We start from the raw sequence: 12,409 nt of genomic DNA on the forward strand, positions 1-12,409 counted from the left end.
ATGTTTTCCTTTGTAAATGAAAATGATGATCTGATGGTTGATGTTTGGAATCAGTTTTATTAACCCTTTTGCAGGCATGGCGACATTTTGTTGTTTTGCGATACTGACGTTAGTGGGCAGAGCGACTATATTATGTCGCCACACGAACGGTTTTTATAAATTGATTTATGGTTAACTAATTGCCTTTTTTTGTTCAAGTTTTTACCAATAGTAAACTATAATATATTGGTCTCTGTTAGCAACAAAAAGATAAGCCGTTTGCAGAATAAAAAGCTATCGTTTTTGCAATCCTAAACAAACGAAAAATCCGAAATAAAAACATATTTAAATAAAATTGGGAATATTGTTTGTAGCTTGTTCCTGCTTTATTAATGCATGAATCATATTGGATGTTTAGCGGGGCCTAGAACCTGCATGGGCGTCCTCTAGGGAACTCCCAGTGTTTAGGGGGTGTATTTCAAATTGACCAACCAGGTGATTGGGGGTACAATATCCAAATTCAAATTGACCAACCAGGTGATTGGGGGTACAATATCCAAGTATGGGCCTATCCAGGTGGGTGTTTCTTTCAGAGTATCAGCCCTGGGATGTAAGTGCCCTCATCAGTAAGAGTAATATATTAACTATTCAGATGAAAGGTTGACTGTAGATCTCTATTTTTGATGATTTTTTTCAAACATTGCCAAAGTATTACAAGCATTTTCTCACATAATCTTTTGCTATATAAAAAACTACTTTATATTTGAGTTGTTGAGAGCATACAACTCTTCGTTTTGACTTCGTTGATATTGAATGGCTTTATCAGTCTAAATGGTGACCATCAAAAACCCTTATAGTTGCTGAATTTTGTATTTTAATTTAATGGATTTCGATTTCAATTTCAACAGGGCTTATGGAAGATTTAATCAAGCTGATTTCTTGTAATTGAAACAACAAAAGCTCGCTCCGTCAAATGCAACACACCTGGTGATTATTGTCAATTACTGACACTTATTAAATAACAGGACATACCAACATTTATGGTGTGGGAGCAAGAGGATAATAATCGATCATAGTTCAGCCAAACAAAATGCTAATTTTTTTACAAATTTAAAGTATGATTTTTTATATTTAACTAAACCTGCAAGTTGTGAGTCATGATAGGTTTCCAAATTTATCACCTATTTAAATCCACCGTCATTTTATATCACCAGTTTGTTGTGTTTGTGTGCAACTATTTCCTCAACGCCTCTTACCATGCTGATGAGTCATAAAAAATGAAGGCAAGCGACCTCACATCAGCACCCACATTGTATGTGTCATGCAAGGGTGGACAGTGAATGTTTGAAATAGGTCTTACAGGTAGCAATTATTCAAGAAGCCATGCAAATCATTTCTGTGGTTAGAATGTGTAAGAGCTCTTTGAATATTGCCACTTGTCACCGCCTGTGCGATCCTATTTTTGATAAAACACTGATTTTGTTGCGTAGCCACAATCTTGAAGTTAATTTAATGAAATGTCCAAAAGACCATTGAATACAAAATGCAATATATGATGGGACAATACCTTCCTTGAAAATCTGCTAAATGACTTTGGGAGTCTGAGTCGGAGTGCCTTTTGCAATTGGAATATAAACTTTGGAATGGTTAATTGCAAGCGAGTCAAACCTTTTTGTACAACTAAATGAATGTGACCAATATGTTTGCGAAATTGCGAAACTAAATGTTTGCGGAGTTATATATATTTGTTTTGCAAGTTAAATATGAACTTTAAAAATTCCAAATATTTAAAAATATGTAATAACGAGTTGGCTACATTTTAACGATATGAATTATCTAATCTTTACCATAGAGACGTGCCCATTCATCTAAAGCCAAACATAGAGTTAGCAAAATAGATTGTTTTCAGCAGAATTTAAACTCTCGACTTGCACCACTCGCCACACTATCACCTGAGCTAATTGATCACCTTGGCACAATTTGAAATAATTATGTAGTTGGTTCGTACACCTGCTGATCCTTTATGGTACACCAGACCACCAGGGTATTAGTATTTTTAGTTTACCAAAACTCATCCAATTATACAAACAACATAAACGGAAAGAATAATCTATCCTAAAGGAGTCAGATAAATACATGCATATAGCAGCTATAAATATACCGGAGAAATTCTTCGGTTACTTCAGCTTCATAGCGTGCTATATTGAACAACAGTGTTCACGCAGCTGTCTTGTGTACCACAACGACCCTTTCCAGCATCGGTGAAATGCTTATAAACTTTTTTGGCCATAATGGATTCTACAACCGAATCACTATAACAACAATACATCACACAAAATTTTCGATAAATCTGTTGTTTGAGCTAAAGTAAGCGTTCGTGAGAAAGCCATGCTGTGCTGCCAAAACTTAACTTCCTGATATCATAGAGAGCGATATAATTTAAATGATGTTCAGATGGTCATTCGCTAAAAATATTTTGTGATGGTAAAATGACCATTTTTCTTATCGGTAAGAACTGTTTATTTTGCACTTGAAAATAAATTTTAGTACTACAGTATTTGGCTGTCATACACCTGCTGACTTTAACGGCAGTCATTGTTGTTGTAAATCAACTAGGTTTGTTGTCTACTAGTGAGCCATTGATTTGAATTTGCCTAAAATTCCCTGTAACTGCCCTCCCAGAGACAACGTGGAGTTTCGAACGGGTGTCATTTGTTAGATAATTTTATTTGCTGTTATAGACGTAGACACCGTAAAACTACAAATTATAATATGAAACATAAAGATAAAATAAAGCAAACAAGAATGCTATATGATAACAAGAGTACATATAATATCAATATGACATCAAATGTTTAAAACAATATTTGAAGAATCTTAAAAAGTCAATATTGAATAAAAACAAACTTATAATGAGTACATACCTCTATCACCTTATCCAGGAGAGAGTTAAAATGTGGTTGAGTAAATATGTATAAGTATGTCTCTCTGGGTGAATATTAAAAACAGTAATAGTAAGTGAACAGAAACAGAAATTCTGTACAACCTCATTCTCTGAGGTGTTAGACTGAAATGCCAAGAAAGATAAAACCTATGCTAAAAACAAAAAGGAAAATGGTGATTCAGAGTATATTGCAACTGTGAGGACACGGTCAGCGGTTTGGAAAAGTAATAAACTCTATGTGGCTGTGGTAGTTGTTCCGGTGTAAAAGGCTCACTAATGTTCTTGTAATAAGGGAGCATTTGACAATTTTAAAAACAAGGTGATTAAAGCAGTGAGCACATTGGGTCATGACCTGACTGGCAGCGATGCGACAATAGACAAGCGGCCATCAATGGCGAGATAAAATTTTACAATGAACAAAGAACCTCACATTCCCTAATGGGATATTAAGCCTAAAGTGATTATGCAACATTCTTTAAATGCAAAATCACCAGTTTCTAATGATATGGCGAAATATTTTAGGGTTTATTTTCTTATCAGGTTGGCTATAAATAGCCTCTAAGGAAATTAGACTTTGACTTTCATTGTTCAGTTTCAGGATGGGCCAGTGTCAGCATATAGTTGTAAACATTTTTTTCCATTCGAATGGCAAAATATTTTGAGGCGTATTTTCTTATCAGGTTGGCTATAAATAGCCTCTAAGGAAATTAAACTGACTTTCATTGTTCAGTTTCAGGATGGGCGGTGTCAGCATATATAATAGTTGTAAACATTTGTTTTCAAGTTCGAAGTATCAGACAGAGTTAAACGAGGGACTACTTTAAGTATAACATATTAGACTGATAGTGTTATTACTTATTTCAATTGTGGTACTTTGCTTTCATAGTTTTTGAGAAACATCTAAAAAATTTTGGAGTTAAAAATTGAACTTTGATACGACGCAACAACGGCAGCTTCTAAAAAGCATTCTAATCATTCATCTAAATATTTAAAGTATTTTGAACGGGTTGTATTCCATATTATGAATGAATCCAAAAACACTGAGTCGGCTTGAAGATGTAGTGACGTTGAATCGACGTTTAGTTCCAATGATCCTGACGATCGATCCTCTCAGGCGCACTCGTCACTAAAACTAAGGCAGCAACCAAAAAAGAATTATATTTGTATCTTAATTGTTAGCTATATTAATTAGAAATTTATATCTCGTTATCCTGTTAGATATTTCTTGTTTTTATATTGAACAAGATATAAGAACGAGATTATATACACATCAGTATATATAATCAAGAATATATATACTGATTCAATATAAAAACAATATAGTCTTATTCTTATATTGGTCTTGTTCTTATGTAATCTTGAAACAATATTAAACTAGAATGTAGAAGGTAAGGTAATGTTTACAAGCTGTTTTTTGTTCCTGTGTATGTTGCGATAATATCTGCACAGACTGTTATCTTCAACCATTGAAAACATCAAATGTTCATAATTTAGCCTACATAATTGTTCAAAAACAATTTTATGTCTGTTTTATTTACATATTTGAAATCAGGACAAAATGAGGATGAATTCAACATATAATTTATGGTTATTGACTAAATTAAAAATGGGTAATGATGTTGTAAATGAGAATTTTAGTTTTTCAGCAAAATGGTCCAGTTTATTTCACGCACCGCTGCACATGCAAATATATCTGTTCTTGAATATATAAGAATATTGTTCTTGAAGCAATATTCTTGGAAGAATATTGTTCTAAAAACTTCCAACAATATTCATGGATATTCAGAAGTATCGATGAACTTCACCATTTCTTGGATATTAATAAAGTCTTGTCACTATTAGTCCCATTCTGTGGGGAATTTTCTGCTGATCATTTTTATCAGGAATTAAAAAAGATCAAACCAACAGTTTTTGAGTGTTGACCAAAACAGTGAACATAAAACATTTCAATAATTTTTCTGAATTGAGTTTGTCCATAGACCAGACTCCATAAATAGATTTGCCCATCAAATGGTTGAAACCAGCAGAGCACATAAACGTTAAATGATGTTGAAAGTGTTATGATTATATCATAATAATAACTGACTAAAATTTATGAGTTAAAAAATTCATTCAAACGTAAGTTTAATTACTACGAAGTATAAAAACAATCCAGCTTAGAAACCACATGCCAAAGTGTTTGTGGTCTGAATGGCTAAACTCGCTAACATAAAATACCCTGGATATATATGAACCATCTAATTGTATTTTAACTACATATTTGTCTGGCTTGAGAAATCACTGTTTCCATTGTTTTTCTTGTAAAGGAAATACCTTGCCGAGATGAGACCAAAGTTTGGTTAGGAGAGCCTAAGCAGATTATGGTTAACAATTGTATTAGTCATGTAGTAAGTGTTAATACTGTATTAAGTGTGTGAGGGTGTCTCTCTTTGGTGGGTGTCAACCATAGACCATACTAATAGTATAGTATATATACATGTATATAGTATAGTTAATAGGTCTATGGTGTCAACATTCATTAGCCAAACTGACCCTGAATTGACCATTCTCTACACCAGAGATTGTTGGTATAAGAATACTATTGTGACAATCTTAACAAAAGTTGACAGCCTTCATGCTGCAATATTTTATGCCTCAGCACCAAGGTTATCTTTATGTGGGAAAAAGCACTGTTTGACCTAAGAGTGAATTTTAAATTTTCATATAAATGTATAAGACCTGAAATAGGCAGAATATAACGTATGTGATGTGATCATATCTGTACAGATTATTATCTTCAACCATTAAAACCATTAAATGTTCATAATTTAGCCTACATAATCATTACAAAACATAATTTTACTGCTGTTTGGGTTACATATTTGAAATCAGGACAAAATGAGAATTACTTTAATATATAATTTAAATTTAAATATAATATATAAATGGCTATTGACTAAATTCACAATAAGTAACAATGATGTAAATGAGAATTTTAGTTTTCCAGCAAAGGGGTTCAGTTTATTTCACACCTCACTGCACATAACAAATCAAAACGATAGACTGTTGGTTTTAGTGCCTACTAATCCATAAGCATATCGAAATGGTGTAGTATTTTGATAGTAGCTGTGGTTCAGAGGTTAGAGCACTGGCTAATGATCTATAGGATGGAGGTTCAAATCACAGGAGCTTTGGTGCTATTAGAAAGGGCATCCAACTAAAATTGATCCTGTGCTGCAGTGCTAAGGGAGGCAACTTTAACAAAAAACGTGAGACAGACAACAGAAAATCACCTCATTACACACCCCCCAGAAAACTCATGGCATGTCTTTTCCAAGTAATTGGAGACAACCATGCCATGAAGGACTTGCCTATGGCAGAATACTGCTAACTAAACTGAAGGCAGCCTCAGTATCCATAGTTTAGATACACCAACATGTTTTATAATCATACTAGATGAATGGCCTGCGTTGCACGGGTAACAAAAACAGCATAGAAATATTACATTACCTACATTACCTTAGATTATACATGCATACATGTACATACTACATTATCTACAATTGTTTGTAAGCGTTTTTATCACCTGTGCAACGCTGGGCGTTCACCTGTGAGGCCAGCTGCTAATCCTTATGTGTGACGCAACATTGTTATGCGTATTTTAACCAATGCATTGAATATCTTCACTATGATTGATCTAACTTGAATGCCATAGTCTAATGGATAAATTAGATGCCTCCAGAATTGTAAGTTTTGAGATCAAATCCTATGCAAACCGCCTGGTCATCCCTAGATTTTAATTGCTGTAACTGGACAGATGGAGACTGAGATTTATATATAGAGTAGATGAACGCCTGGCATTGCCTCGGTAATAAAAGGTCTTTGCGTAAAAACATGTTTCTATTTAAAATATACGATATTTACCAATCTAACTTTTAAGCTTCCTACCATGAGAAAAGTGTTTTTGTGCAGTTCAAATAAATTAAGAGGAAAAATAAATGATGAGTTCATGGAAGTGTGTGTATAAAAAAAGTTATTGTTGCACCATTGTATATTCTATACAGGGCATAAGCTGCCCCAATTCTTTGTGACCATTTTGAAGAATATGCAAGTAAAAATCGAATGTCCCATGTGTATTCCCCTACAAAGTTCTATGTGTAAGAGATCTGAAAGAACCTTCGTTCTGAGATGGGTTAATGTTGACAGATTATTGCGATGGATAGTATATGGAAGTTAAAGGTTTCATGTTTAAAAAAGAACAGGTTACACTAATTTGTCTGGTTAATACTGATGTTCATTGGCACAACCTTACTGGCATTGGATGATACTATCACTAATAACTGCTCTGAGTTAGATGCCATCGTTATAAACTACATACTTAAAAGCCTGTATGCAGCCGAAAAACATTTTGCACTTTTATGCAGTTTTATACTTTTCATTTCTATTTGTAGGTGATGAGGCATTTTCATCATCCGAACATCGTCAACTTCATTGACTGTCATCTGCTAGAGGAGGAATTGTGGGTAACCATGGAGTTCCTCGAAGGAGGAGCTTTGACCGATGTGGTGACTGAGACGATAATGAAAGAAGGTCAAATCGCAGCGGTGACACGGGAGTGCCTAAAGGCTCTCGAGTTTCTTCACAATAGAAACATCATCCATAGAGATATCAAAAGCGATAACGTTCTTCTTGGAAAGAATGGCCATGTTAGTACAAAAAATTTTATAAACTCATTTTTTCAAAAGTTTCTCATGGTTATTTAGACTTTAAAGTTAACTGTCTAAAATTCCTTGTAATGATTTCAGTCCTAATTTTGTTATGTTAGTATGTAGTATGTATGGTTAATAGTTTGTAAAAGTTACACGGCAATATTGGAAAATTAAAGGCACAGCGTCATTCGGTTGTGCTCGGTCAACATTCAAAGATGAAGCTCCGTATAGGCTTTTTCAAAGTTCTTCATTTATCGCGGTGTATTTCCACATAACTTGGCATGTACATGTACATTATTATATACATGTACATTAGTAAACTATATATACAAATAATTTGTATTGAACTTTTCCATTTTGAACATAAAAAACCTTTCGATTGAGTTCCAAGTAAACAAAAGATTTGACACTGTGCACTAGTAGTTCAGCCATTGTAAAGCAACATCCAGTAGCAGAGAGGTGGCTTAAATTACAGCTCATGCTGTGTTATTCTTCTGTTAGAATACTATATACTGTATGTCAGCTAAATATGTCATCTGACTAAATGTCTGTAAATCACATGACGATGTCATATATTTTTAAATTTAGGTGAAGTTGACTGACTTTGGCTTCTGCGCCCAGATATCGAGTGAAGAGAAACGCAAAACTATGGTAGGGACTCCATATTGGATGGCACCAGAAGTAGTGCAAAAGTAAGGTTTACATTATTAATAATGAAATATGACAGTTCTGTATTTGTCGCTGTTACTAATTTGGACAGTATGTTGAATGAACACGTCAGACCGCCTGTCACACTACTTCTCACACTATTTTTTATACCACCTCTTATGATACTTGTTGCATTACCTCTCACACCCCCTCTTACTCTACCTGTCATACTACTTGTCATACCACCTGTCACATTACCTCTCACACTACCTCTCACACTACCTCTCACACCACCTCTCACTTCTCCGGTCATACTACTTGTCACACCATCTGCCTCAATAGTAGCCACACTACCTGTCACATCTCCTATCATGTCACCTGATGCACCACCTGTTTCATCATTACCACCTGCTACAGTGCCTGTCATGTCACCTGATGTAGCAACTGTCATATTTCCCTGCCAATCATCCAACTTATTATCTGTCACATGAACTGTCACTCCACCCATCAGGTCACCTGTTGTGTCATCTGTTTTCTATACATTGCTGGTTATACCACCAGTCACATCAGCTGCTGTCACATCACCTGTCACATCACCTGTCACACAATTTATCCCACTGCCTCTCACATGACCTATTTTGCAACCCATCAGGTCATCTGAGTGTCATCTATTCATACTACACAGCTGAGTACAGTTTCTGTCATATTAGCTGTCACATTACTTGCCATATCGGCGGCTGCACCATTTTTCATTACATATAAATATGAAGCTTAATATAATAACACCAGATTATTAGGTACATATTATCATGTTTTATTTATTTTTATCTTCAATGCAAGTTTTGCACATCATACTATCATATGAACATCATTCCCTTAGAATTAGCTCCTTTAGAGCTCCATTAGAGTGCTCCCTGCAGCAATGTTCAGCTCCTAGCTCATCAGTGCAATGCTGCAATGACAGAATGTAGATATAAACAAAATAATAACAATGACTCGGATAAATGTATAATTTTGGCAGCTACATGCCTGCAAAAGTAATTCTACAATATTTTAGATGAGCAATCCTATTGAAGCATTTGATGTAAAAAACTATGCACTTAGACAATTTCATGTTAAAGCAGATTTTTCATTTAATACATAATTTAAAATTTACTTATTTTCCAATATTTGATGAGTCATTTCTTGTGCCAAACATGGTTTTTTGCTGAATAATTACATAAATATTATGACCAATCAGCAGCCATCTCTCTAAATTACATCATCCCTCTTAAGCCAATTTAGTATGTTATCTACTATAATATGCTATCAAGGGGCATTTACATTGCGACGATTTTTGGTATTTTTGAACACAACAATGCTTTTCCAAATGCTGGAAATATTGTTTCATATAAATTACAAAATGTTTGGAAACTATTACAGCCCTTATATGTAGACAAGAAGCAAAAACTGACTGATTTTAGTAAAAATTTCAATCATATTAGCCGATCCACACATAGCATAAATACAGTAGGCTACCTGTAGTAAAGATGTAGTAACAATTACATTACCTTCATTTGCTATGAATGCCAAAAAATATTCACTATTTACGTAATGAATAGTTGTGAGCAATAACATTTGATTTGCCCATAATAAATAACTTATGCAATTTCTAACACACCTACCAAGTCAGCTAAAGACAACAATTTTACCTCCAGAATTTCCAATGATTTGGCACTTCAGTGTATTGTTCAAAACCAGCGCTATTCCAAAGGCCTGTTGTTAGTAACCATGCTTTCACTCCTCACTAAGCCATTTCAAAATTTGTTTTTTTTGTACTTTCATTTTACGTAGGATTACAAATTTTTTCGTCAACTTGTGCGGGAGGGGGGGGGTATACGTTTTCCATACAGTCCCAAAATTTGAAGTCAATTTGACTATTAGTTCTTGAGATATCCTAAAAATACTGAAGACACTTCTAACTGACTGAAAAATGGAAAATGGCTACTGGCATAGACATAGACATGCTGATTGAAATTCTTAGTAATTACAGATAAACAATAGACAAAACTAGAAAACATCTTCTTCTCAGAAACAAAAGCTTTACACTAAAACTATTTGTTTTTCTATCCATAAAATATACAAACACATAAAATAATATATAGAACTTTATTGCCAGTAAAGTAATATGTATATAAATACTAGTAGGCTTGGTGTACATCAACCATTATGTTTCTTCAGTTACTTCTAAAGCACCATTTTTTTGAAAGAGTGTCACACAAAGCTATAGTTATACTATATTCCATTTCTGTTTCTTTACTTGATTTTTAAAAGCTTGCGGATTTAAGCTGATAATAAATTAAAAAGAATTGTGCTATTTTTCGATGGAAAGATGACAATACGGCCTAGGATCAAGGGTCTTGTTTGGCTATACACAATTAGGTTTGAAGTGTTAACTCTAAATGCTCAAGTGAAGCTTTGCTTTGACAGGAAGCAGTATGATAACAAGATAGATGTCTGGTCTATGGGAATAATGATCATAGAGATGATAGAAGGTGAACCTCCATACCTCAACGAAGCTCCACTCAGAGCACTCTTCTTAATCGCAAACAACGGCAAGCCCAACTACGACAAAGAAAAAGTCTCTCCCGAACTTTCAGAATTCCTAGATTGTTGCTTGGAGGTCGAAGCAGCCAATCGAGCGAGTACAACTCAACTTCTGAAGATGCAGCTCATGAAAAAGTGTGATGATTTGATAACAATTAGACCTCTTATAGTGGCTGCCAAAAAGGCTCTTGGAAAATAGAGCGGCTAATTGAACCAATCAGCTTTTAAAAATTTAGCATTTCACGCACCTTAACAAAGCATATGTATAAAATAACTATGTATTTATATAGTAAGCATTACGTTGTACATTGCTAAACTATTCCAAAGCAAATGTTCTAATGTTAGCTGGAATTTTTACTTCTGGAAATGTCCAAAGCAAATATCCTACTGTTGGATAGTATGGAAACTTCCAGAACATTTTAATGGCAGTGTTTTCATGTTGATTGGTTTGCATATTTCTACAATATTCCGAGAAAAATGTTTTAACATAAGCTGGTTAGAATTTTTCTGGAATATTTTGGACCAATGCTGTGATGTTTGTTGGTTTATGCATGTTTAGGAATTTTAAAGGTATGTATTGTCAAGTTTGTCAGTTGTTGCTTTATAGAAACATTCAAATGTTGCCAAATATCAGTATGTATGTAGCAAGACATTCAACTACATGGGGAGTCACAGTGGACTGTACTTATACTGTAGCAATTATTATTAAGGATGTTAGAGGACTGCGCGAAAAGAATATTGCCAAGTAATCATATTATACGCTTTTAACGAATTTTTTGGATAAGTATTCACAATAAAAATTCAGAAAAGAGTTACCAGTTAGAATGTGATTACACACATTAAATACCCACATGGTATAAACTTTACTTCAAGTCTGGGTATACTCTAGAAGACGCTTCATTCTTTTGGCTATTGTCACAAATCCATGTATTGTTACTTCCTTCACTACTGTTTCTTAAATATAATTCTTTAGCATAATGATATAAGTAATACATATAATTAAATATTGTCAAATAAATGTTTGGAAGTAATAATACAGTCAACATCCGCTTTTTTGGACTTCACTTTCAATTGTCCAAACAATTGTCCGAGGTCCGGACAATCGTCTGATGTGTCTGTCTTAGAATGACAACTTCAACTGATAGGTGGCGCTAGTGACAGACAATGCATGCATTTCCTGCCAGACTGCTGTACTGCAATTTTTATTTGTTATTATTACTGTGATTAATATTATACTGTGCCCTATTACAAATATAAACATATTTTACTTCCTCATGTATACCGTTCACGTAAATTGTACCATTCTGTAGGCTAGGAGCGTGTGTTCGAGATAATATAGGCTGCTGTTTACAGTACAGTATTCCATTTTCAATGTCAGGACTTTTTTAATGTCTGAACATGACCCAGTTTGTGTTAGCACAGACAAACGAGGATCGACTGTATTCAGCATTTGTTTTAAAGATATATTTAATTAGGTGTAATATTTATCAAGATATCATTTTTGATTGTTAGGCTTCGGGCTAAATTATTCTGTATTTTAATAAGAACATTTGTTTCGACATAT

The 12,409-nt window shown here is 34.2% G+C and overlaps 1 protein-coding gene across 3 annotated transcripts in view; it reads left to right on the forward strand.

The window, feature by feature from the left end:
* Nucleotides 1-11,656, forward strand: part of LOC137410613 (serine/threonine-protein kinase PAK 1-like) — a 32,190-nt gene extending 20,534 nt beyond the window's left edge. For all 3 annotated transcript variants that reach the window (XM_068096056.1, XM_068096058.1, XM_068096057.1), the window contains 3 exons: nucleotides 7,354-7,608; nucleotides 8,200-8,303; nucleotides 10,729-11,656. In XM_068096056.1, coding sequence (XP_067952157.1) covers nucleotides 7,354-7,608; nucleotides 8,200-8,303; nucleotides 10,729-11,044 — 675 coding nt within the window. In that variant the 3' untranslated portion in view covers nucleotides 11,045-11,656. The remainder of the gene's footprint in view (nucleotides 1-7,353; nucleotides 7,609-8,199; nucleotides 8,304-10,728) is intronic.
* The last annotated feature ends 753 nt before the right edge of the window (nucleotides 11,657-12,409 follow it).

The sequence above is a fragment of the Watersipora subatra genome, chromosome 1, assembly GCF_963576615.1.
Source record: "Watersipora subatra chromosome 1, tzWatSuba1.1, whole genome shotgun sequence".
In the NCBI taxonomy this organism is placed as follows: Eukaryota; Metazoa; Bryozoa; class Gymnolaemata; order Cheilostomatida; family Watersiporidae; genus Watersipora; species Watersipora subatra.